Source organism: Adiantum capillus-veneris, chromosome 26 (genome assembly GCF_014529385.1).
Source record: "Adiantum capillus-veneris isolate H3 chromosome 26, ASM1452938v2, whole genome shotgun sequence".
Taxonomy (NCBI): Eukaryota; Viridiplantae; Streptophyta; class Polypodiopsida; order Polypodiales; family Pteridaceae; genus Adiantum; species Adiantum capillus-veneris.
Window position 1 is genome coordinate 112,240,404 of NC_140956.1, and position 27,923 is coordinate 112,268,326.

Consider the following 27,923-nt stretch of genomic DNA (forward strand, 5'->3'; position numbering starts at 1 on the left):
CCCACAAGTTGGGCTTCTCAGTTGACTATGTACAGTTTCTGGGGGTTTAATGCGTGTTTGCCAAGGCAAGAGCCTTCTGAATAGGAACCGGATTAGCTAATTGCTAGTTCCCCACAGGTACGCACAGTTCCATCGCGAAAGATTGCGAATTTGCAGAGTTTTCTCGCGTGAGAACTCGTCCAAATTATAGGGGAATTCTCCCATTGCGTGCAGGAGCCCTTGGGACACGCATAGACGTGTTCGCTCCGCTAAAAACAATCCAAAACAAAAAATTACAGCTTGCTGTGTTTTTCTGCAGATTTAGGGTTTCGCACCTGAACTGCAAGGAAACACCAGAGGAGCCCCACGAAAGCCTTGGGATGCGTGTACAAGGTTTTGGGCACCCGACAGTGGAAAAACAGGGAATTACAGCACGCTGAAATTCTGTTACAGCTCACCAAAAAGCTCCTAAATTGTGAGGGAATCCGTCCTAGACATGTGCTTTTGACCTTCAGGGGTTTTGGCATTGTTATGCTGCCAAACATGGGTCGAAGTCTGCAATGTCAGCCCTTGCCAAGTTTAAACAGCTTTATAAGACTTTGATCTACGTGTTCGGATCGTCTATTTTCAATTGAATAAAGAAATACCGAAAGGGGCGCCAATCTTTGGGGCCTACAGGGTGTCGGTCTTCGTGTGCGCAGTGACATTCTAATCACTAGACCCATCTCTCTCTCTCTTTTCTTCTCAGTGCTCTGTGTAAAGTTAGCAAGTAGTTGAATTAGTACCGCCCTCTATTGTGTACAGGCCGGTTATACGAACCTCCCCCACGACTGTCTTGGTTCCCCAAATCAACTCAAAGGGTACTCCCATCTCTCGTATCAATTGAGCTTTAGGAACCGTATCAAATGCTTTGCAAAATCCACAAAGGTACAATAAATCCTCCTACCATGTGATCTACTTTTCTCAATAACAGCTCTGAGTGCCAATATATGATCAAGAGTAGAAAGCCCCTCCTGAAACCTGTCTGGCCTGATGCCCGAATGCCTGCTCTCTCTGCCCATCTACTCAGCCACTGCTCAAGAATAGATGCATACAACCTAGCTAGTGTGTGCCCAATCATGATAGTACGGTAATTCTCCGGTATCATGGGGTCTCTTGCCTTGAAGATAGGCACAATAGTAGACATGCTCCAAGTATCCGGAAAACCCTCGCACATGGCTTGGTCACACGAGAGAGAGAGAGAGAGAGAGAGAGAGAGAGAGAGAGAGAGATGAAATGAAATGTTATATTAACGTCTTCAAAAGGCCAAAGTGACCTATGAGACCAGAAAGTTACAATGTGGTGGATCTGATACAAAGTCAGAGTAACAAGATGACAAAAATGAAATGACAAATGACAAAATAAAATACTATGGAATCCTAAACTGCTAGGTGTGAACTAAGCAGCTAGCTGGGATACCTAGATCACAAGAGATCCAGCATCGGTCGCTGGCGGATCTCATCAATCCCCTCCATGGTCAATAGTCTGACCGGGCGTCGTGCATGTCGAGCCAAAGTGATCAGAATCCTCTGATGCAGCCTCCGTCGATGCTGTGTAGTCCTCCGCAGTAGTGGGCGTCTGGATCTCCTCAGCTCAATCGCTCGGTCGATCAGTGTGCCTCTGGTGTGAGGCGACGAGCTCTACTATGGTAGTAACTCCTCCGGGTGTCCAGTGGCAGCTCTAAAGAAATCTATGATCTGTCTCTGAGACTAGCTAGCCTCTCCTCTCATCAAGCTCTCTTTGTGTCTGCGTAGCTCACGCAAAAACAAACCCAAGCATCTCTAATCCTCATACTGCATGACTCTGGAGAATGGTCCAAAGCCCTCTCTAAACAAGCAATGGAAGCGGCCTCGTATCTCGTAGTAGACGGGGCAGTGGCATGTGTAGTGCAACCCTGTCTCAGGCTCGATGTCACATAGGGAGCATGTCTTGGCCTCTGCTGGTACTCCGGTGTATCTCCCAGTCTCGATCCATAGCTGGTGTGAAGATGTGCGTATCTGGCCGATAGCACATCGTATTCCATGAGACAAGTGGGTGTCACATAAGGATTGGGTCCCAAACAACCCTCTCAAGATCCCCCAATCATTTCGTTGCATAAAAGGAATGTACAACAGATACCTCAACGCATGATATGAATCTACTCAATGTTACTACCGTGGAACTCTCCATCGCAAGCTTCCTGGGCTGATTTGATGTAGCAAATCGATCGATCTTGATAGGGTCTGTGATATGTGGCCACCAAAAGTGAGATCTGAGGCTGATTTGTACACCCTATGTGAGTGGGATCTACGGCTAGGGTCTGCTGGCTGTGCACACTTGGAAATGACTTTGCTTGTGGCATGGTTGGTTTCAAGAGGATAAAATGAACCTGTTAATGTAAAACCCCAGCGAGGAAGGCTGTGGATAGAGGCCAATGGCAGCATGCAAAACACCGACAGAGGGGGTAGCAGAATGCTAGCAGAGGGGCTCAAGCTCTACAACACATGAGGGTGCTAGGTTTGGCTGCACAAGATCCTATTGTTGACCTTGAATGTTGTATGCTCCCAAAACAGGTCGAACTGTGCAATGTTCACATATAGTTCAGGGCTGGTCGTATCTCTCAAATGGCTCACTACCTTGACGTAAGACCAAGGGCATAGCTTAGTCCTTACCTATTCTACATGCTAGTGTTGTCAGATGCCACCGAAGTGTAATAGCCCACTAAACACCTTGTACAACCCATTTATGCAAAGAGTGTTATGTTACAACAAAAGCCTAATCTGAGTGTCTCGTCCAGGCATGCAATCCTAGGCATAGGCCAAAATTGCCATAACAAAATCCCCTAGGCTCTATGGACCCAGCCAAAAAGTGAGCAAAGTAAAACAATACTCAAGTTGTACAGAGAAATGGCTCTGTTTTTAGAGCAAAAATTTGCCGAGGGAGAAGATTAGAGAGAGAAAATCAGATTTAGAGAAAAAAAATTGTTGTACAGAGAAATGGCTCTGTTTTTAGAGAAAAAAATTTCCAAGGGAGAAAATTAGAGAGAGAAAATCAGATTTAGAGAAAAAAATCTCTAGACACAAGAGACTCCAGTTGAGAAAAGTGGTTCCTATCTTGGACTCTGGAGATAGATTATAGCTGACCTTTTCAAGGTATAACAAGGAAATGTGGCCCCAAAAACAAAGAATGCCCATACATGGATTATAGCCGACTTCTGCATTGTATAGAAAGCCACCATATTTGAAAATAGTAAATGACAAGAAACTTCTGATAAAACAAAACCCTTACTGACAGTTAACAAACCACAGAAGGAAGAAGAGAAACCTGGCTTGAAAAGAAGGAGTTTGGCACAGCAACAGGAAATTTTTCGAGATCCAACAGCTGCGTTGAAGTCAGCCCAATATCAAGTACTTGCCCCTCAACAGATCCAGCCTGTACCGTTACGATCATTATCAAATTTTCAATCACTAAACTCAATAAATTCAACATGTATCAGAAGTTTATCAAACCCGAATTTATTTGATTCTTAAAATTCAACATGTAGTAGAAGTTTTAAAAACCTGATTTTATTTCATTCTTAGATGAATTAGAATGTTAAATTTCCATCACAGAGACTTCACATTAGGTCAACAACAAAAGCTTGAGAAAAAATCCTTCGAAAAATGAAAGCAAGTAAAAAGTTTGAACCCAGTCATGGCATTGCAGGTAATCACATAAGGATAAACCTTGTTTAATTATGGTACAGTGTTTGCTATTACGATTAAAATTCCAGGGTCAATGCATAGGCTCCCTCCCTTTTTTTGAACAGAATGAGTGCAAAACCATAATTGCAAGAGTGGTGGCAAGACATCAGCCAACTGCTAGGCAGGAAAGAAACACACTTTTTTTTTAGTAATGTAGGAAAGAAACACACACACACACACACACACACAGGGTCAGCTAGTTTGATACTAGGAGAGTCTTATTACAGAAGTGAACAGAACATGAGTTAATCGACTATATTAGCAAGATAGCATGGGCTCTTTCGCTGAGGCAACATGCTTCTTGAGATATATATATTTGGCTATGGTGTTTCTCTCCTTCTTCTTCATTCCTAATCTCATTCTTACATACCAACTATGCTTATGTTTGTATTTTCTGCATTCTATGCTTGAAGTGTTCTGATTAATGCCAAAGCTTATCGATTTACACGCTTCTAAAACTTGGGGATGAATAAACTTCAGCTTTCAAGTAACGTTGTATGTGTCACAATCAATAGATGTGGCCATAATAGTTAGTGGTTGCTCATACAATCCATAGATTCATTGTTCAGCTTTGCAAGTAGGCTCCATTTGATTGCAGTCTTCCTAGGCAGTGATTCCTTCAGGGATCAATTCTAATACCTACAGCTTGCCTGCAAGTACTCTTCTGGAAGGAGCATGTCTGACTGTGCGTAAAAGTCCTCTTTTGAGAGGAGCACATTCAAACATGTAAAACATCCACGCCCAGGTTAAGAAAAACAGCCAAACAGGTCTCTGTGTGTTCCACACCCTCGAGGCTTGTGCCTAGATACTGTAACTTACCCAGAAAATATCTAGAAAAGTAAAGCGAGGGCAATATTACTTTGATTGTATCGCCAATGGAGAAAGGCTTCATAAATTGAAGTGCAAAACCACTGAGCATATTCCCCAGTATATCTCTGGCAGCGAAAGCAGTGGCCACACCTGCACCCAAAGTTGATGTGTTCTAAACAATGCAAATTGAGAATAACTGTGTTCATTCCTTGCCAGATGAACAGGGCCAGACATAAGACCTCAATAAAACGAGTTGTGTGATAGAACAAACCTCCCACTCCTCCAACAGTGAGAATGGAATGAGCAGCAATGCCACAAGTCTCTGCAACACCCATTGCACCAAGGATAAAGAGCCCCATAGAGGAGATTTTATCTAGGGCGTGAAAGCGCTCCTTCTCAGCGCTTCCTACATTCTGATTTGCAAGCATTCTAGCGAGTACATTGCTCTTCCACCGATGTAGAAACCAAACAAGAGCTACGACTGCTGCTCCTTTCCATATCTGATGTAGATATTGGGATGCAATGGTGGTTGGTGCAATTAGTGAGCTCCTGCAAACAATATCCAAAGCATGAGAGATCATATAAAGAGGACTGAGCTCTGTAAAAATGATTCAATGGCAGCCATAAACACCGAAACTGTAAATTTGGAGATTTTCGACAAGGCCAAGAGTTACAGCAACAACAGTTCATCTGTTCTACAATCACAATCTAAATCAAGGCGGTCATGCCTACATAGATCAGAACTGCACCAAATGACTACTTCTTATTAAATATTTGCGCACTCATTTGGAAAAATTCCATTTTGGTGCCCAAAGAGAAGGGTACAACACAAAGGCCAAAATGACCTATGAGACCAAACTGATACAATCCTTGAGGATCTAATCCAATGTCTGGGTACAAAAATAAAATAAGGTAAAGTGAAAAACTAAAACTAAAAGACTCAAATCATCAGCCTGAAAATCATCCATGCCCAAGGATGCCCGGCATCGGGCGTTGTCCGAGAAAGTATTGCATCGGTCTTGGTCAATGTCCGCCTTTGTAAATATTTGTACTAGGCATCTCCCATGTCGTGCTAAAATAGTCCTGATTCTCTGGTGAAGCCTCCGTCGATGTCGTGGTCACCCCCGTAGACATGGGCGTCTAGCTCTCCCGAGCTAAATGGCTACGTCCACTAATATACCTTTGGTATAGGTGGGCTTTGAAGTCTACTGTGAAGCTCGCTCATCTGACCGTCGAGTCCTTGCTCTAAAGAAGTCAGTGATCTCCCTCTGTGAATGTCTCCCACTACCTGGTTTCCTCAAGAGACTTTCCCTGTGTCTGCGTAGCTCTAGCAAAAACAACCCGAGGCATCTTTGATCCTGATATCTCATGACTCTAGCCAACGGTCCAAAATCCTCTCTGAATAGACAGTGAAAGTGGCCTCTTAGCTCGTAGTTTACGAGACAATGACAAATGTGATGCAACTCTGTCTCTCGCTCTATATGACAAACGCAGCTCGGTTCTTGAAAAGCAATTCCCCGGAAGAGATTTCTACATAGAAAATCCTCTCTTCCAATCCTACACACAAAAGAGGTGTGTTCTCGGGTTCCTTCTTGTAAAATCAGCCCCATCTACAACGATTATGGCTGAAAACAGAGAAAAACAGCAACTTGTCGCGATGGAAACACGCTCCGTAGGCACTTCAAGGGAACTCGGGCATTGGGTCTTGGCGACATCAGGTACACTTGGGGTAGCCATGGGCATCACCGACAACGTCTTCTTTGCGGATGAAATCTACAGCAGCATCTTCTTCTTGCAAAAACTGATCTTTTCCTCTGGGAGAGGGTGTGTGATGCTTTTATAGCTCCCTGGCCACGGCAGATATAGGAGAGCATTGGCTACTCGTGTAGAGGTCGGGGCCGGTTTTTTTTCTCTCTTTTTTTTTTTTTTTGTTGTGCGTTGTTCTGATAGAAAAAGAGAGAGAGAAATCACTGGCTGGTTTATACTGCTTTATTTAATCATAGGCTGCCCACTTATTAAGTGGACGGCCGATCACCTTTAAAAATGGTCTCAATCTGTCCAAAAACTCAATAAAACCTTATAAGTTAAAAACAATGCTTTCACAGCACTTCCCAAGCGTCCCTGGATGCAATCACATGCACAATTGCAATGCAAACATAGACTTCCTCGCGGGAAAGCATCTGCTTTCCCGAAAAGCAATCGCGCTTTCTCAGAAAGCATCTGTTTTTCCTCAAAGTTTCCTTTGAACCCATCTTCATCCAAGTGCTTGCTTTTTCCTTGTGCACAATTCTAACACAGTTCGGAATTTCCTCTCGACTATGGATATCCCCTTTCCGATGCACCTGTCACCCACCTTGTGACGCATCAAGAATACCCATCACTTAGTCCTTTCCTACCGAACTTACGGTACAATCTCCTTCGCGATGCTCTATGTCACCCATCCTATGACGCATTAGAGATGTCCGTTCCCGGATGGTCGAATACTTCTTCCCCATGCTCCCCGTCACCCATCCGATGTGACGCATCAGAAGTACCCGTTCTTGGTGGCCTTACAGATATTCCCTTTCACAGTGCTCGCGTTATTACTCTGAATGACGCACTAGGAATACTCTGTACTCGGATGTCTCCAAAACCCTTTCACTTAAAATTCCAATAATCCATTTAGAGTTATTTTTCCTTGGTGTTCCAAGCAAGAAAACCCTCTCAATTAAAAATCCAATAATTCATTTAGAATTATTTTTCTATCAAATAAAGTTATTTTAGCAACATCCCTCTCACTTATAAACAATTGTCCTCAACTGTAGAGATCCAACTAAACTGCCGGGGAGAAGTCGGAAAGATTCCAAATCTTGCTCAATGGTGAGTTGAGCTAGTCCTTTCTCAAAAGAGAACTTAAAAATGAAATTAAACATAAATTCAATAATTCAAACATTCAATAATTCAATACTTACCTTACCGGTTCATATCCTTTCTCTAGTACCTCGAGAATATCCTTCACCAATCATCAAACTTATGAGCCATGTAAGAACTCATCATTCACGTCTTTCCAACAGATCGGAAGTTTTCCTCATCCGAGAATCTGTTAACTCAATTCCACCTTCTCAATCCCGAGAAGAATAATCCTCCTAGAAATCAATCTAGTTATTGTCCTTGTGCATAATCTTCCGTTGTTAGTCCAGAGGCTATTAAACCTCTTGTGTCCTCCCACATAGGGAATGCCCAAATCATAGAGCATTAATCTTGATGTCTTTCTTTCACAAACAGAGTCTACCATCACATTAAAGAAGGTTCTTGTTCCGAGCCGTTGCTTTGGGTAGGCCAATTGTTCTGATTCGAAGATTCTCTTGTGCACGACCGCACTCCTTTCCAATCTTTTTCTCCTGCAAGTTATTACCACCAACAATGTTTTTTTATGACCCCCATTAGTGTCTCTTCCTTGCAAAATCATCAAAAATAATTCATCTTGTAAGCATCAATGACGACTTACAAGATTTCAAGCAGATAGGATTCTAGCCATAGCAATTTCTGAATGTACGTTCAAACCCGGTTCACAATAGAGCGAACCCTCTTTGATTCTCAGGGATGTTCTCCCATATGTAGTTCTTACCATTTTGAAAGGATTAGCGAATTATACTCTTACAAATATAATAGTTCGAATTTATTCAAGCAGCGTGTAAATGCTACTTGACCTGCTCAAGGAGAAACATATACCGCAACCAAAAGTTGCTACCGTAATGGTAAAAGTACATAGCGTACTCAATGATCAACGACCATCAAAAAACCTCTTCTCCATAGAAACTGAAAGTCCTTCTACCGAACACATCTCAAATAGAGATTCTCGTGTCGGAATATCCTTGCACGCAAAAAGGCGCTAAAGAGAATATAACAAACTCCCGTCCAGTTCCTGAAAAGGAAGTTGGTTCATCTCATTCCGTTCAGCAGAAAGAAAAAAAATTCAATTGGTAGATGACCCACCTTGGCATATGTCTGCATCTTCGTGTGTTATCCATGTACCCAAAGGTGTACATAATTCTTAAGCTGCGTTAGAGTTTTTGTGAACCTGGGAAATTACCTTCCCTTTGTAAGATCCTTAGAGCGAAGACGCTCACCTGACAATCCCTTGGCTCGATCTTAGAGCAAAACCCGATCATCAAATAAACTAGGATTTCAATCCTTGGAGTCCTCGAGCACAGGCCGTAGTCGTCACTTGTTCCTTCCCTCGTAAAGAGAGTGTTCATTCACTTGTGCGAAAAGTACTACCATGTCTTCCCTGACCGGGTAGGGAGTGTTGGTTCACAAGGTACTCAAGCTTAGTGAAAGCTTTTCTTGGTTAAAATCTCGGAATAATTCTTTCTTTTCTACCGTCCTACCCGCAATAGCAGGTAATTTGTTGGTGAGCTATCGGATACGAGATCAATAGTTGACCTTCCGAATGGTTGAGCAAACCAATCCATCGCATAAAGCAACGTTTCAACTCAATTCTACTCTCATAAACACTCGAGAGTGATTGTTCTGGTTAGACACATGTATATCTCGTACATAAAAGATTTAACTTTGATCAAAGACCTGCCCTCTCACTTAAAATTTAAGGGTCTTCTATTCAAAAACTCAAGAGTTTGATTGAATTCCCTTATTCCAAACTTTCTCCGGATAGCAATGTATCCTTCGAGGAGAGGTAACAAAAATTCATTGTTTCTGTGTTCAATGGTTCCAATCCCACTGCGAGGATTAGATTATATGTACACTGAGGTATACACTTTCAGCTTGTATTGCTGACTCCACCATCCACTACAAAGTATCTTGCGGATGCGTTTACAAAATTCGGGCAAAAGTCCTTCGTTGAATTTCATCATCTTTCTTTTCTCAAAGAGGATCAAGAGTAGAGCTACCTTGGCAAGAGTGAACCACTACTTGCTTTGACTCGCTCGTGTTCCTATTGGGCAAACCTATCCCAATCTTCTTGGATGCCTTCCTCAAAGCGTAGAGGAAAAAAATTTGTCGGAAAATTCAGCCTTGAATTAAATCCAAGTCTTGTTGTAAGTTCCCTGCAGAGCTTTGGTATACCGTCAAGTACTTGCAATCCCCCTTGAGGTGTTTGGTCACATGCCTCACCTTCGATACTTCTCAAAAATTGCCATTTGGAAAGGCAACTTGAAACTGTCGAATGAAAGCACTAGCTTTCATGACATCTTCCCTTCTGTCAAAAAGTAAGGTGCAACGGAAGTGAATGTTGAACTTTGCTCAAGATGAGTGCTTCGAAATGTGCTCGAGGTTCCTTTTACTAAGGGAAGGGAGAGCCTTCCGTTATTTAATGAGAGAGTGCAAGTGATCACAAACAAAGTGGATAAACACTGTGCATGAAGGTGCCGAGACTGAGAGATAGAGCGAGAAGAATACGACACCAGAGAGTTGTCAAACTGTAAGATGCAGCGGAATGAATGAACTTTGCTCAAGATGAGTGCTCCGAACTGTGCTCAAGGTTCCTTTTATTCTTATGGAAGGGAGAGCCTTCCGTTCCTTTAGTGAGAGAGTGCAATAGACACAAACAAAGTGAATGGACACAGTGAATGGAAGTGCATGAGACTAAGAGATAGAGAAGAGAATACGACACCAAAGACGTTGTAAAACCCTCCTCCGAAGGCCCCACTCTCTATGGCGAGAGCGGTCTACTTATGATTGCACAAATCTCTACAATGCTTGGACTTGCCGATGATGAGGACGACGACGAGACGGGCTGAAATCTGAAAACGCTAAGGGCTGAAATCTGCAAATCTTCTATCTGCTGAATTCTGACTCTATGTCGGTGACGATGTCGATGGCGACGATGGCGACAACACGTTGAAAACGCAGATGCTGATATCTGCGTTTTCCGGGCTGAAACTGTAAACCTTGTGGAAACTAACCGTGCGGTGAGGAACTGTTGCCGGAAGGTGAGATCTGCGAGGTTCGGGACTTGATCTGCGGTGTCTATGATGAGCGCGCAGCGGTGTGTGCAAGTGAAAGAGCACGCGAGGAAGTGCAGTGTGTGTGCAGAGAGGGGAGGCGAAGGCCAGCAGGAGAGGAAGCGCTAGCAGAAGAAAAGGGAGAGAGAGAGAGAGAGAGAGAGAGAGAGAGAGAGAGCTCACGTTTTTGGGAAAAACTCAATAAGTAAGTTTTGGGTTTTCCGACTTTTATTATAAGTGACCTTTAAAAAATGTGTCCAGGTTCAATATGAACCTGGACAAAGTATAAAAATGTACAAAAAGGGGTTATTTAGGCCTTTAACCCAACAACCTCCCACTTAAAGGCATACATGGTGCCTTTAAGCTACGTGACTCCCACCATCTCTATGCATAAATGGTGCCTTTAAGCTACGTGACTCCCACCATCTCTATGCATAGATGATGTTGTGCTTTGGGTAAGCACTTAGTGAGAGCATCGGCTGGATTTTGTGATGTATGGACCTTAACCAATGTAATAAGGCCATCCTCAAGCACTTCTCGTATGAAGTGATACCGCACATCAATATGCTTTGTGCGTGCATGAAACATGGCGTTCTTTGCCAGACATATGGCACTCTGGCTATCACAACCAAGCATAGGTGCCTTAGCAGGCAAACCAAACTCACTGCATAGGCGTGCTAATCAAATAGCTTCTTTGGAAGCTTCAGTGGCTGAAATATATTCAGCCTCTGTCGTAGACAATACAACAATCTTTTGCAATCTAGAACACCATGAAACAACACCTCCCGCAAGAGTAAATACATAGCCACTTGTGGATTTCGTGTATCCACATCACCAACCATGTCAGAGTCACAAAATCCCTTTAACTCCATTGGTCCTTTACCATAGCAGAGGCATTTGTTTTTAGTCCCTTTCAAGTACCTCATAATGGACTTCACTGCATCCCAATGCAACCTGCCTGGATCAGCCATAAACCGGCTCACAACTCCCACTGCATGGGCTATGTCAAGCCTAGTAGCAACCATAGCATACATAAGTGAACCACAAGCTGAAGCATAAGGCACACTTTGCATGTCATTGGCTTCTTCCTTTGACTTGGGACAATCATCCTTGGAAATTTTAACATATGGTTGTAACGGCACACCAAGAGGCTTTGCTTCAGCCATGTTAAATCTATCCAGCACCTTTTCAATGTACTTTTCTTGCGACAAATACAATAGGCACTTGTCTCTTTTTCGTGTAACACGCACTCCAAGTATATGTTCAGCTGCCCCAAGGTCTTTCATTGAAAACGCAGATTTCAACTGCCCTTTAAGAGCATCTACAGTGCTTCTTTTCTTTGCAGCTATCAACATATCGTCTACATAGAGCACAAGAATGATCGGGCTGCCATCCTCATCACGTTTGGTATACAAACAATGGTCTGCATGGCTTCTTTTGTAACCATGTTTAAGCATGAAGCGATCAAACTTCTTGTACCACTGTCTACATGATTGTTTCAACCCATACAAGCTTCTATTGAGCATACATACCAAATGTTCCTTGCCAGGGATGACAAAACCCTCGGGTTGCTTCATGTAAAGCCTTCTTCCACATCACCATGCAAGAAAGCGGTATGTCCATTTGATCCATTTCCAAATCAAGAGCAGCCACAATGGCAAACAATACACGCAAGGTGGTCATCTTCACAACAGGAGAGAACACTTCCTGAAAGTCTATGCCCTTGGTTTGAACATATCCCTTTGCCACAAGCCTTGCCTTATACTTGGGTTTTGCATCAACAGTTTTGATTTTATACACCCATTTGTTAGGAATAGCCTTCCTTCCTTTGGGCAATTCAACCAAATCCCAAGTATGATTAGCATGCAAAGCTTTAATCTCTTCCTGCATAGCAAGCTCTCACTTGTCGCTGTGCTCACATGTCTTTGCCTCTTTATACGTAAGAGCCTCTCCCTCATCTGTCAACATAATGTAATGCAAAGAGGGGTCATATCGACTCACAGGCCGTCTTTGACGAGTAGACCACCTCACCCAATGATCCACATTATCCGGCAACGGGTTTACATCGGGTGGCACTACAAAATCATCAACAATGGGCTGTTGCACATCATTTTCAGCACCATTTTCAGCATTGTTTCTTGGCTGCAAATGCCCTTCAGGAGCCTCAATTTGCTGTCCAACATCATTTGGCTCAAACACCACTGGATCATCTACATTTTCAGCCATTTGTGGTGCATCCTGAGGGTCAAAAATAGGCCTAACAGGTGGCTGGTCATACTGAAATTTCACCCTTTTATGGTCATGCTTTGAGGCACAATTGTTTTGAAGCAGCCTTGCCTCATTAAAAACAACATCCCGGCTGCGTACAACCCTTTTGAGCTGAGGTAACCAAATCCTGTAACCCATTTCGCCTTCTTCACCATATCCCATGAAGAGGCCTTTAATGGACTTCGCATCTAGTTTACTCCTCAACTCAGGTCTAACATGCACAAAAGCTTCGCAACCAAAAATGCGTAAGTGATCATATGAAGCAGGCTTGCCAGACCAAACCTCTTCAGGGATGTCACCTTTCAAAGACATGTGAGGGGATTGATTGCATATATGCACTGCAGTTTTCAAAGCTTCTCCCCAAAATCCATGAGAGAGATTAGCTGTGGACAACATGCATCTCACCCTCTCACAAAGTGTCCTATTCAATCTTTCAGCCACACCATTAGAAGAGGGGTTGTATGGTACAGTAAGCTCCCTCTTAATGCCCAAATTTTCATAAAACTTATTAAATTCAGCACTTGTGTACTCCCCCCCATTGTCTGTACGCAAGCATTTTAGCTTTCTACCTGTTTGGGTGGTCACAAATGCATGAAATCTCTTAAACGCAGCAAAGGCTTCATCCTTAGACTTAAGGAAATAAACCCAAATTTTCCTAGAATGATCATCAACAAAGGAGACAAAATAACATGCACCACCCATAGACTTAGTAGGCATGCTACATACATCGGAATGTACAAGATCAAGCACACAAGATTTACGAGAGACACCAGAGTAATAAGAACGCTTTACTTGCTTGCCATATTGACATTCATTACAAAAGTCAAGCTTTGTGCCTTTAGCATCAAGCTTGTTCAAAGTACAAAGCTTAGAAAGGCCCTTTTGGCTCATATGGCCAAGCCTCTTGTGCCACAACTCCATGTGAGAGTTAATTTCAGTCAATGCAATAAACTTGCCCAACACGGCCTTTCCATGCATGCAGTAAAGTGTGCCTTTCTTTGTGCCCTTTACAATCAGCCTTGAGCCTTTGGTCATTTTCCATGACCCTCTCTCAAACAAGATGCTGTAACCATGCATATCCATCTGACCAATAGAAAGCAGACTCTTCTTGATTCCCGACACATATCTAACATCATGCAAGACAAGCTCATTTGTGCCATCTATGGAGAGATGCACAGTACCAATACCCTCAATGGAACATGCATGATTGTTTCCAAGGTATACATGGCCAAGCTTGCCCGCATCAAAAGTAGAGAAACACTCCTTGATAGGAGTCACATGAAATGAAGCACCGGAATCAACAATCCAAGTCTGGGACAATGCATCATTGACAGTCAACAAAGCATCAATAAGATCACTCTTGGTGATCTGCATATCCTGTGAATGAACATTTAGAGAGGCATCAAAGTCATAAGCATCATCATCTGACAAAGTGGCACACAAGATGTCCTCTACATCTGACAGCTCCTCAATCACGACACTAGAAGCCACATTGGCCTTCTCTTTGTCCTTTGAGCTATCTTGTGCACCTACCTTGACTCCTTCTTCTCTTTCTTTTTGTCTCCACCATTCTTTTTCCTTTCTAACTCAGCTTTATAGTACCTGCAATCGGGTTTCTTGTGACCTTTCTTGCCACATTGATAGCAAGTCACATCACCCTTGCCTTCGCTTGCATTTCTCCTTTCTTTACTCTTACTCTTACTCCTTTGTGCATAAGCATTCTTCCTTTCTATCCTGCCTCTAACCATGTTGGCAGAGCTGCCTCCCTCTCCACTTGCTTTCCTCCTGATTTCTTCATTCAAGATAGAACCCCTAACACCATCAAAGGTCAAATTGGGGTTATTGGACAACGAAACCACCAAAGTTTCCCATGACTCAGGTAAGGTCATAAGCAAGAAAATAGCTTTCAGCTTATCATCAAAAGGGGGCAAGCCAGAATCCTGTAACTGCGACAAAGTACCTGCGAACAATGACAAGTGCTCTGCCGCGCTCTTGGACTCATCTAGTTGCATGCCAACAAGCTTTCGCATCAAGTGCACCTGGTTAACAGGAGTTGTATTTTCATACATTCCCTTTAACTTCTCCCACACATCAAAAGCAATCGTGAGACCTTTCACATCAATGACGGTCTCATCTGTCATGGCCATTTTAATGTATGTAACGGCCTTCCTGTTCATGCTAACCCATGCTTCATCTGTCATATTCTGTGGCTTCACCTGTTCAAGTGCCCCTTCGCAATCCTTAAGAAATAGGATTCCCTGAATCGTGTCTTTCCAAAGATAAAAACCTGTTCCATCGAACCTCCTAATCTCGAAGAGGTTCTTCATATCCGAAGAAGATGAGGCCATAGTTGCACGAAATAAGAGGGATAATACGCTGAATTTTTGGGCAAAATGCGCAAAAATCGGAGTATAGCCTCACAGAGATGTGCACTACAGCTCCAAATGGTCACAGGAGCAATTTGGGGCAAAATAGGACGATTTGGGCACAAAATTCAATTTTTGAAATTTATGCGCAAGAAATTTCAGCGAGCGAATTTGTGCTCGAAAACAACGAATTTAGTTGTTTTTAGCCTCAGAAGACATACATAAGGCTAATACACAACCTTCAGAAGCATGTAAGCGCAAAAGCCCCAATTTGTAGCATCAAAATTGCACGAAATTGAGCTACAATGGTCATACATCGACAAAATTTGTCAAATGTGCGTAGATTGCATCAATTTGCACTTTGCCGAATGTAATCGCACCATAAAAACACTTGCAAAAACCTGCGTAAATCTGAAATTTGTTTAAAAGACCTGTTTTAGGGCTTGTTTTTCGGCAACTTCAAGGTTTTCGGGTAGCGAGGACTTAGCAAAAGTATTCCCACACCTTAATACATCATTTGCAAAACCTGTATTTTCGTTGTCATAACCTGTAATTTCCTGTTTTTGACCTAATTTCAACCTGTTTTAGGTCAATTTGGGTTGCCTGGGAGCTCCCTGGTGTCCGACGACGAGTCCTTTGGCAACGAAATTGCAAAATCTCGCGATAAAGTTGACCTTCTTGGCTGAAATTCAGCGTTTGCAGGTTTGGGGGCAAACCGTAATCGGGCTCTAATACCAGTTGATGAGCGCACGGCGGTGTGTGCAAGTGAAAGAGCACGCGAGGAAGTGCAGTGTGTGCAGAGAGGGGAGGCGAAGGCCAGCAAGAGAGGAAGCGCTAGCAGAAGAAGAGGGAGAGGAAGAGAGCTCACGTTTTTGGGGAAAACTCAATAAGTAAGTTTTGGGTTTTCCCACTTTTATTATAAGTGACCTTTTAAAAATGTGTCCAGGTTCATATGAACCTGGACAAAGTATAAAAATGTACAAAAAGGGGTTATTTAGGCCTTTAACCCAACAGTCTAAGGGCTGAAAACTGAAAACGCTGATGGTTCTTGAGGTTCCGTCGCGGAGAATCTGCAAAACGCTGGGGTATAATGCAAATGCAAAAACGCTAGGGCTGAAAATCTGCTGCTGTCGCCGGTTGTTCTGCACGCTAGGCTGATCTACGGTGTCTTGACGACGCCGGGGCTGATCTGCTGTGCACAAATCGCCAAGGCTGATCTGATGCAAAAACGCTAGGTCTTCTGTGGAGAAAATGCCAGAGTAGTTGCGGGGGTTAGTCTTGCTGAGAAGTTGCCTGTTGAGCAAGGTGCTCCTGCTACCTCTTCTACCAATTAGTGCTAGTCTAGGTTTGCTTATATACAAACTTACTCAATTTGCCCTACCTACTTTCCAACAAAAGTCACTTAAAAATAATAAGTGAAAAATGTCAAAAATAGGGAAAATAGGCTAAATGCATTGAAAAATTCCCCTGAAGGATTCTAATGGATTCTGATGGAAATGCTTATGATCATGCTATGTACAACCAGAGGATATGCATCTACACTAAGTGTCTGGACATACACGGTCTATGAACAGACTTACAAAAAGTGCCAGATCATTTCTAAATCTAGACTGACTGGACTGACTGAACGCTTGTCGTGTTGTAGCTTGTCCACGGACACATAGGGTTGGATGTGTCACGCGACACAAACCCTCCTCCGAAGGCCCCTCTCTCGATGGCGAGAGAGGTCTATGCTATTGATTGCACAATCTAGTACAAGACATTGATGCAAACTTGGAAAGCTATTATGCAATGAGCGAATACGACGATGACGACGATGACCTGAATATGTATCTTCTGCTGTACATGGTGCTAAAAGAAAACGCTGATCTTGTTGTTGTTTCTTGCTGAATTTCTACTGCTTCAAAAACGCCACCTGTTGCCCTCTTAATCGCTGCTAAAAACGCTCCTTGCTGTTGTTTCCTGCTGAAGAAAGACGTTGGTTTTACTGTTGAGAAAAACGCTGAAGCTTAATGTTGAAAACGCTGCATCTGCTGAGTCTTGCAAGCGCTGCTGGTTGGGGCTGCTGGCGATGAGAATGGATGTTGAAAAACACCAAGGGTGTGGGTTGGAAACACTGAAGTTTGTTGCTGAAAAAGCCAAGCTATGGGAGTTGGTTCTTGCTTGAGAGGGGGAGAGAGTAGCCTGCTACAAGTGAATTGCCTAGTGCACTTCTCCTCTTCTACCAGATTAGCCTAGTCCTCGGTTTGCTTATATATATTACTTTAGCAAAATTGCCCTACCCAGTTCCCAGCAAAAGTCACTTAAAATAATAAGTGAAAAATGTCAAAAATAGGGAAAATAGGTCTATGCACTGTAAAATGCTCCTGATGGGTTCTGATGAAAATCTGATGATCATGCTGTGTGCAACCAGAGGATATGCATCTTCTCTAAGTGTCTGGACATACACGGTCTGCGAACAGACTCACAAGAGTGTCAGATCAATTCCTATTCTAGATTGACTTGACTGAACTGAACCCTTGTCATGATGTAGCTTGTCCACGGACACATAGGGTTGGATGTGTCACGTGACATCCCCTCCTTTTTAAAGTGAGCTATTGGTACCGAGTTGTATGGCATCGAGGGAGATCGCCAATGACATCCGGAATCCTGGAAAGGACTCTTCGCCGGTCCACTCTGATGTGTGGGTCGTGCGATACTTGAACTTCATAAAGGTCTGCAACGCTTGCTTCTTTGAGCCGCGCCGAAAGCGACACAAAGTCTGTTGTAGCTCCTTCAATGCTTCAATTTTGTCTATGGACGTAGGTCCACCTTCTTTAAGAATCTCCAAGGCTGAAATTTCCTAAAACCACTTCCAACACAAAAACATCAACATGCCTATTCCATGTAAAGTGACTGGAAAAAATATCGTCTTCTCTAAAGACTGTGCATGCAATGTAGATGAACAAATAGACGAAGTGCCAACCTGTTCACCACATACACACAAACAATGAGAGCGAATCTTGTGTTTCTGATCTAAATCAACCAATTGTGGCAAATCACAATGGACATGCCCATGCTTGATGCTCAATCTTTCTTGTGCTCTTTCTATGATTGTGTCGTGCCAAGGAAGAGACATGGAATGTGACTTCCTTGAATGCATACTTTTCAACTTTTCATGAGAAATCCGCATACATCCGTGCCCATTCATGAGTGAATTGTGCTCATCGTACAATATGGCATACCTTTGAAAAGGGATCACATAAAGACGCTGACTAAATTACAGGAAACGACCACGAATGAAACATCTGAACAATGCGTGCTAACTAATCATTTGAACACATAGTACTTCTTGTGGGGGTTCTGTGGACCTAGGCTCGAGAGCCAAGATCGGTTCTTCGTGATCGATCGAATCTGCAATGAGGTTAGCTTCACTAGAGAAAGTATCAACTAACACATCATCCTTGTGAACAATCACAGCATCTTCATGCAAATCATCATGCTTGTCATTGTCATACAATTCTTCATGCTTATCCTTATCATCCAAATCATCATGCTTATCATCATGCAAATCCTGCAAAGATGAGATTGAAGAAGATTTCTGACTAACCTCTAGGCGGGCTCTCTCAACAAGAGAGGGACTAATCACATCATGCATACTGCCTAGGTCAAACAATATGACAAAACGTTGCCCCGTCATATTACCGTAACATTTAATGAGAGACTCATCAATGGGAGGGTCATGAGAAACTTGGGACACACTCGTGTTGTCATTTATTGCATTGATAGAGGAAGTAGATTCTGTGGATTCTTTAGATTCATTAGAGTCAAGCTTAGGACATGTTCTTTTTATGTGACCCTTAATGTGACAATGGAAACAATGACCTTCCTTAGAATAAGTGCTTTGCTCTTCCGACCTGATGTATCCTCCTAAAATTCCTTGTGCTACCTTTTCATATAGAGTGAGCTTAGGTTTAGCAATTGTGTTAGCTTTACCCTTAGGTTCATTTTGAGAGTTCTTTTCTGAGAGACTATTGGAAGATTGGTTATAAGAGTTACCGTTCTTACCATTATGAGAAGTCTGAGAGGTACTTGTGGAAGTCTTGTTTTCCTTAGGCTTTCCCTTGTTGTGCTTCATCTCCTGTGTGAGAGCAATCGCTACCGCCTTGTTGAGATCGATTTAATCAAGCACCTCGACATCATACTTAATATACTCGTCCAATACATAAAGGAATGCCTCCTTGCGCTCCGCATTCGATTTGCGTAATTGAGTGTCGAGCTACAAAACACGATTAGAGAAAGACATAACTGGCATACCATTTTGCTTGAGACCGCGCCAATCTTCCTTCAACCGTGCTAGGTACTGTGGGGGCATAAACCGCACCTTGAGCTTGTCTTGGAGATCGGCCCAATTGAAGGAAAGGGGCGTGAATTCGTCGGCTTCTTCTAGGTGCGTGGCTAACTGTGTCTCTTGCCATGCGTGGTACCAATTGATGGCATCACCGGCAAGGTACATAGCTGTCGTCAAAACCTTGCTATCTTTTGTCTTCTTAGATATCACAAAATAAGCATTAAATTGATGAACCAAGAATGAATAACCGTAGCATCCATCTTACCATCATACTTACTGAAAGTCAACTTCTCTGTGACTCGGTTGTTGGATTCCGAATATGGGCTTGCGCCACTTGATAAACTATCAACATCTTTGGCTGGCTCGGACTTCGAGGTGAGAACCTGTCGAACCAATTCTTGCATGCGTAATTCTCTCTGAGCCCCACGATCGGCCTCCAAGGCCGCTCGTCTTTCTTCGCGTGCTTCGCGCTCGCGCTCCAACGCAATGAGATTCGCTTCTTGTTGTGCCATCATGTCCATCATTGACTTGACCAAAGCCTCCATAGGATTTGGTACAACTCGTGGCGTAGATGGGGAAGAGGGAGGGTCGAGAAAACCTCCTGGTGGGGAAAACTCTTCTTCGCCACTCCCATGCTCACCACCTCCATGCGGAAGTATCCATTCCGCTTCAAGTGATAACCATACACTGAGATCTTTGGTTCTTAAGTTCACGAGGAACTTGGGTTCTTGTGAGTCTTGGGTTCTTGGGTTCTTGGGTTCTTGGGGGTCTTGAGTTCTTGAGGTTCTTGAGGGTCTTGAGATTCTTGAGGTTCTTCTTTCGCTTGCAATCTGTGTTAGAGAAGGATCTTCTCTTCATCCGAGTTCTGCTCTTTTCCGCGGACGCACCCCTTGGCAACCTTGCGCTCACACCAAGGTTGCTTTTTCCCACCTCATGTCGAGTGGACGGCCGCTAAGTGCACGGTCCGCTCTCAATGAGTGAAAAGAGGCACAAGGGGAGGCTCAACAAGCCCTTCTTTCTTGGATTTCCTATCACTCTTCAAAAACACGATTAGAAATCGACACGCCCAAGAGGTCTTGGGTTACGTGAGACCACAACAAGCAAAAAAAAAAATGTGGTTCTTGTGGTTCTTTCCTTGAGTGAGACCACAACAAGCAAAAAAAAAAAATTGTGGTTCTTGTGGTTCTTGTGGTTCTTTCCTTGAGTGATACAGAACACTGTCAAAGCTCCGATACCAATGTAAGGTGCAGCGGTCAATGTTGAACTTTGCTCAAGATAGTGCTCCAAACTGTGCTCAAGGTTCCTTTTCCTGAGGGAAGAGAGAGCCTTCCGTTCTTTAATGAGAGAGTGCAAGTCATCACAAACAAAGTGGATAAACACTGTGCGTCAAGGTGCTGAGACTGAGAGATAGAGAGAGAAGAATACGACACCAGGGAGTTGTCAAACCGTCCTCCGAAGGCCTCTCTCTCGATGGAGAGAGAGGTCTTTGCTATTGATTGCACAATCTGGTACAAGACACTTGTAAGGTGGAGCGGAAGTGAATGTTGATCTTTGCTCAAGATGAGTGCTCCGAACTGTACTCAAGGGTTCCTTTTTCTTACGGAAGGGAGAGCCTTCCGTTCCTTTAGTGAGAGAGTGCAATGGACACAAACAAAGTGAATGGAGATTGTGAATGGAAGTGCATGACTGAGAAATAGAGAGAGAACAGAATACGACACCAGAGATGTTGTCAAACCCTCCTCCGAAGGCCCCACTCTCTATGGCGAGAGCGGTCTACGTATGATTGCACAAATCTCTACAATGCTTGGACTTGCGATGAGGACGATGACAAAAAGGGCTGAAATCTGAAAACGCTAAGGGCTGAAATCTGCAAATCTTTATTTACTGAATTCTGACTCTATGTCAGTGACGATGTCGATGACGACGATACGACGACGACGCGCTGAAAATGCAAATGCTGAAATCTGCGTTTTCTGGGCTGAATCTGTAAACCTTGCGGAATCTGACCGTGCGGCGAGGAACTGCTACGGGAAGGTGAGAACTGCGAGGTTCGGGACTTGTTTTACGGTGTCTAAAGGCTGAAAACTGAAAACGCTGGTGTATCTTGAGGTTTCGTCGCGATGGAATTGCAAAACGCCGAGACGTCAGGCTGATGCAAAAACGCTAGGGCTGAATTATGCTGACGCTAGGGCAAATCTGCTGTTGTGGGGGAATCTGCTAACGCTAGGGCTGATCTGCGGTCTACTGTCACCGTGAATCTGCAAATGCAAAAATGCTGGCTGATCTGATGCAAAAACGCTAGGCCTTCTACAATGCTGAAAACGCTAGAGTCGTCGCGGGAGTTGGTCTTGCTGAGAAGTTGCCTGTTGAGCAAGGTGCTCCTGCTGCCTCTTCTGCCAGAAAGTGCTAGCGCTAGGTTTTTATTTATACAAACTTAGCAAAATTGCCCTACCTACTTTCCAACAAAAGTCACTTAAAAATAATAAGTGAAAAATGTCAAAAATAGGAAAAACAGGCCTAAGCACTGTAAAAATGCTATTGATGGGATCTGACTAGAATCTGATGGTCATGCTGTGTGCAACCACAGGATATGCATCTATTATAAGTGTCTGGGCATGCACGGTCTACGAATAGACTCACAATAGTGTCAAATCACTTCCTATTCTAGACTGAGTTGACTAACTGACCCCTGGTCATGCTATAGCTTGTCCACGGACACATAGGGTTGGATGTGTCACGTGACATCCCCTCCTTTTCAAAGTGACGTACTGGTACCGAGCTGTATGGCATCGAGGGAGATCACCAATAGCATCCGGAATCCTGGAAAGGACTCTTCGTCGGCCCACTCTGATGTGTGGGTCGTGCGATACTTGAACTTCATAAAGGTCTGCAACGCTTGCTTCTTTGGGCCGCACCGAAAGCGACACAAAGTCTCCTGTGGCTCCTTCAATGCTTCAACTTCGTCTAGAGTCATGCTTCTTTCTTCTTCAAGAATCACCATGGTTGAAAATTCTTGAAACCATTTCCAACACAAAACCATGAACATACCTATTCCATGTAAAGTGAGTGGAAAAAATCTTGTCTTCTTTAAAGACTGTGCATGCAATGTAGATGAACAAAGAGACGGACTGTCAAAACGTTCACCACACACACGCAAACAATGACATCGAATCTTGTCTTGCTGATCTAAATCAATCAACTGTGGCAATTCACTTCCGAAATGCCCATACTTGATGCTCATACTTTCATGTGCCCGTTCTGCGAATGTGTCATGCCAAGGAAGAGACATGGAATGTGACTTCCTTGCATACATACTTTTCAGTTTTTCATGAACAATCCGCATACATTCGTGCTCATTCATGAGCAAAACGTGCTCAACGTACAATATGTCATGCCTAGAAAAAGGGATCACATAAAGACGCTGACTAAAATACAGGAAATGATCACGAATGAAACACTCGTACAATGCGTGCTGACTAATTATGCAAAAACATAATACTTCCTCTGAGGGTTCTTTGGACCTAGGCTCGAGAGCCAAGATCAGTTCTTCGTGATTGATCGAATCTTCCTTCTTTGGACCTCAACTCGAAAGTCAAGATCAATTCTTCCTGAAGGGGTTCTTTGGACCTCGACTCCAAAGCCAAGATCGATCCTTCGTGATTGATCGAATCTGCAACAAGGTTAGCTTCGCTAGAAAAAGCATCAACTAACTCATCATCCTTGTGAACAATCACGTCATCTTCATGCAAATCATCATGCTCGTTAGAAATTACATCTTGATCATGCAAATCATCATGCTTGTCATTGTCATTCAAATCATCATGCTTATCATTGTCATTCACATCCTCATGCTCATAATCATGCAAATCATGTGTGTCATGCTTTGGAGAAGACGAGACTGAGAGAGTCTCCTTCTCCTGATGCTGTTCCAACTGCACCTGCACAATTGAAAAGAGTCGCAAGAACTCTTTTATGTGTTGGTCGCTCTCCTCTTTTCTTGCTTTGTTCTCGCGATCAAGGACTGCTTTTCTTGCTTTGTTCTCGCGATCAAGGTCTGCTTTTCTTGCTTTGTCCTAAGCGTGCTTGCTCGTACTTACGCTCAAAGGATGCCAATCTTTCTTCGCGTTCACGTGCTATGGCTGCCATTCGTTCTTCATATTTACGCTCTATGGCTGCGATTCTTTCTTCGCTTTCTAACTTACTGTCCATCATCATCTTGTCGAAAGCTTCCATAGGATCTGGTGCAATCTTTGGCGTAGATAGGAAAGAGGGAGGGTCGGAAAAACCTCCTGGTGGGGAAAATTCTTCTTCGCCTCTCTCATGCTCATCACCTCCAAGCGAAGTATCCGTTCTGCTTCGAGTGATGACCATCCACTGAAGTCGTGAGGTCGTAAGTTCACGAGGAACTTGGGTTCTTGTGGTCTTGGGTTCTTGAGTTCACAAGGAACTTGGGTTCTTGGGGGTCTTCGGTTCTTGGGGTTCTTGAGTTCTTGAGGCTCTTGCGGTTCTTCTTTCGCTTGCAATCTGTGTTAGAGAAGGATCTTCTCTTCACCCGAAGTCTGCTCTTTTCCGCGGGCGCATCCCTTAGCGGCCTTGCGCTCACACCAAGGTTGCTTTTTCCCACCCCACGTCGATTGGCCGGCCGCTAAGTGCACGGTCCGCTCTCAATGAGTGAAAAGAGGCACAAGGGGAGGTTGGACAAGCCCTTCTTTCTTGGGTTTCCTGTCACTCTTCAAAAACACGATTAGGAATCGACACGCCCAAGTGAACTTGGGTTCGTACGACCTCAACAAGCAAAAAAAAATTATGTGGTTCTTGTGGTTCTTTCCTTGAGTGATACAGAACACTACCAAAGCTCTGATACCAATGTAAGGTGGAGCGGAAGTGAATGTTGATCTTTGCTCAAGATAGTGCTCCGACTTGTGCTCAAGGGTTCCTTTTTCTTACGAAAGGGAGAGCCTTCCGTTCCTTTAGTGAGAGAGTGCAATGGACACTGTGAATGGAAGTGCATGAGACTGAGAGATAGAGAGAGAAGAGAATACGACACAAGAGATGTTGTCAAACCCTCCTCCGAAGGCCCCACTCTCTATGGCGAGAGCAGTCTACTTATGATTGCACAAATCTCTACAATGCTTGGACTTGCCGACGATGTTGACGACGATGAGACGGGCTGAAATCTGAAAACGCTAAGGGCTGAAATCTGCAAATCTTTATCTGCTGAATTCTGACTCTATGTCGATGACGATGTCGCTGACGACGATACGACGACGACGTGCTGAAAACGCAGATGCTGAAATCTGCGTTCCAGGCTGAATCTGTAAACCTTGCGGAATCTGACCGTGCAGCGAGGAACTGTTGCGGGAAGGTGAGAACTGCGAGGTTCGGGACTTGTTCTGCGGTGTCTAAAGGCTGAAAACTGAAAACGCTAGTGTATCTTGAGGTTTCGTCGCGATGGAATTGCAAAACGCCGAGACGTCAGGCTGATCCAAAAACGTTAGGGCTGAATTCTGCTAACGCTAGGGCTGATCCGCTGTTGTGGGGGAATCTGCTAACGCTAGGGCTGATCTGCGGTCTACTATCGCCATGAATCTGCAAATGCAAAAACGTTGGGTGATCTGATGAAAAACGCTACGCCTTTTGCAATGCTGAAAACACTAGAGTTGTTACGGGGGTTGGTCTTGCTGAGAAGTTGCCTATTGAGCAAGGTGCTCCTATTGCCTCTTCTGCCAGAAAGTGCTAGCGCTAGGTTTTTATTTATACAAACTTAGCAAAATTGCCCTACCTACTTTCCAACAAAAGTCACTTAAAAATAATAAGTGAAAAATGTCAAAAATAGGGAAAATAGGCCTAGGCACTGTAAAAATGCTACTGATGGGTTCTGACTAGAATCTGATGGTCATGCTATGTGCAACCAGAGGATATGCATCTATTCTAAGTGTCTGGGCATGCACGGTCTGCGAACAGACTCACAAAAGTGCCAGATCACTTCCTATTCTAGATTGACTTGACTGACTGAACCCTGGTCATGCTGTAGCTTGTCCACGAACACATAGGGTTGGATGTGTCATGTGACAACACTCATGCAAACTTGGAAAGCTATTATGCAATGAGCGGATACGACGATGACCTGAATCTCTATCTTCTGTTGTACATGGTACTGAAAGAAAACATTGATCTTGCTGCTGTTTCTTGCTGAATTTCTGTTGCTTCAAAAACGCCACCTGCTGCCCTCTTAATCGCTGCTGAAAATGCTGCTTGCTGCTGTTTCTTGTTGAAGAAAAACGCTGGTTTTACGGCTGAGAAAACGTTGGTTTTACTCTTGAGAAAAACGTTGAAGCTTAATGTTCAAAAAGTTACATCTGCTGAGTCTTGCAGGCGCTGCTGATTGAGGCTGCTCGCGATGAGAATGGATGCTGAAAAACGCCAGGGATGTGGGTTGGAAACGCTGGAGTTTGCTGCTGAAAACGCCAAGCTATGGGAGTTGGTTGTTGTAACAGCCTAGGACACTCCAAGTCAAGAATCAATCACGACAGCACCAAATAACCACTTCAAAAAAAATTCACAGATCACAATAGATTTGCACTGGCCCGACGGAGTTCCGTGCGAAGAGATATTGGCCCCAAAGACTGGCGCCCCTTTCGGTATTTCTTTATGTATTAAATCAATGTCAAAGTACAAAGAGCGGTTAGGGTTTCACTCTCAGACTCTGCGTCCAGATGCTCTGAGAAGTGAGCCCTAAACCACTAATTTAAAAGTTACAAGGGATGCCCAAAAGCAGAGCCCCAAAAGCTTTCAGTTCCAAAAAGCAGTTTCTCTCTCTCTCACACTTTACCTTTAGTCTTCGTATCCTTATGTGCCAGAATCTGTTCAGGCACAAGGATCTCCTCGTTTTTTTCCACTTCGGGTTGCTCATCAGACTCCCCATCATCGGGCCATCACCCTTAAAAGGTTTCAAGAGACTCACATGGAATGCATTGTGAATCCTCCAAGTATCTAGCAGTTTCAATCGGAAGAAGACATCATTTATCTTTTCAGTGATCTAGAAAGGTCCATAGTATCGCATACTGAGCTTTGGAAAAAGGCTCTCCTTTCCTTTTTTTTTTCTTTCTTAGGCATGCCTTCTCAAAACATAAGAGCACCCAATCATCCTCCTTCAATTTCAAATCGCAACGATGGCGATCCGCTGCCTTTTTCTGTCGTTCTTGACACAGTCACCTCTGTGGATCCCCACGAGAAAAGGGACTCCTTTCTGTATCAAGATATGCAAAGGGGAAGCAACCTCAGAAAACTTTCGAATGAACCGCCTGTAGTACAACCACAGTCCCAAGAAGCTTCTCACTTCATGGACATTCTTCAATTCGGGCTAATCACGTATAGTCTCTATCTTGGCCGAATCCATTTGCACTCCTGCTGAGACAAAGTGTCCCAAAAAAGTGTATCTTTGAAGTAGATGATCTCTGTGTTCTGTCTCATGCTTGGAGAAAACAATGATATCATCAAAGAAAGTGCCAACAAATAGCTTGTACTCTCCAAAAATCCTGTCCATCATCCGGTTAAATGTCACAGAAGCATTGGTTAAGCCAAAAGGCATCACCAAAAACTCAAATAATCCAAAAGTAGTCCAAAAGGCGGTCTTGTAGACGTCTCCCGGTGCGATTCGAATTTGATGATATCCACTCTTCATATCAATCCTGCTAAGCACGAGGATCCCTGTAACCTGTCGAGTATATCATGGATCCTAGGAATCAAAAATCTGTTCTTGATGGTGATTTTGTTGAGAGCTCTATAATCGATGCACATTCTCCAAGATCTGTCTTTCTTCAAATCCAACAATAGTGGAGAGCAATAAGTACTAGGCTGGACAAGACCCTTTTCCAAGAGGTCTTTCACTTGGTTCATAATCTTTTCATTCTGTACTCGGCTCACACGGTAAGGTGGCCGATTCGGTGGCGTGCTTCCAGGTATCAGATCAATGGTCTGATTTTCAGGCCCTCTAAAAAGCAATCGGCATGAGTGTGGAGAAAAATCTTGGTGTTATGTTGCTAAATTGGCTTTATCTAACAGAAAAATAATTCTAAATGAATTATTGGATTTATAAGTGAGAGGGTTTTCTCGCTTGGAACAACAAGAAAAATAATTCTAAATGAATTATTGGAATTTTAAGTGAGAGGGTTTTTCTCACTGGAGACATCCAAGTACAGAGTATTCCTGGTGCGTCATTCAAAGTAATGACGGGAGCACTATGAACGGGAATATCTGTAAGGCCACCAAGAACGTGTACTTCTGATGCGTCACATCGGATGGGTGACAGGGAGCATCGAGAAGAAGTATCCGACCGTCCGGAAACGGACATCTCTGATGCGTCATAGGATGGGTGACATAGAGCATCGTGAAGGGGATTATACCGTAAGTTCGGTAGGAAAGGACTAGGTGATGCGTATTCCTGATGCGTCACAAGGTGGGTGAC

The 27,923-nt window shown here is 43.6% G+C and overlaps 1 protein-coding gene across 3 annotated transcripts in view; it reads right to left on the reverse strand.

Moving 5' to 3' along the window:
* LOC147424007 (mechanosensitive ion channel protein 1, mitochondrial-like) overlaps positions 1–27,923 on the reverse strand; it is an 83,768-nt gene that overhangs the window by 28,095 nt on the left and 27,750 nt on the right. For 2 of the 3 annotated variants that reach the window (XM_086501966.1, XM_086501967.1), the window contains exons 2-4: positions 4,822–5,099; positions 4,600–4,700; positions 3,322–3,429 (exon numbers count right to left, since the gene is read on the reverse strand). In XM_086501966.1, the coding sequence (XP_086358092.1) occupies positions 3,322–3,429; positions 4,600–4,700; positions 4,822–5,099 (487 nt within the window). Of the gene's footprint in view, positions 1–3,140; positions 3,212–3,321; positions 3,430–4,599; positions 4,701–4,821; positions 5,100–27,923 lie in introns of all 3 variants that reach the window. The other variant, XM_086501968.1, reaches the window with a different exon arrangement.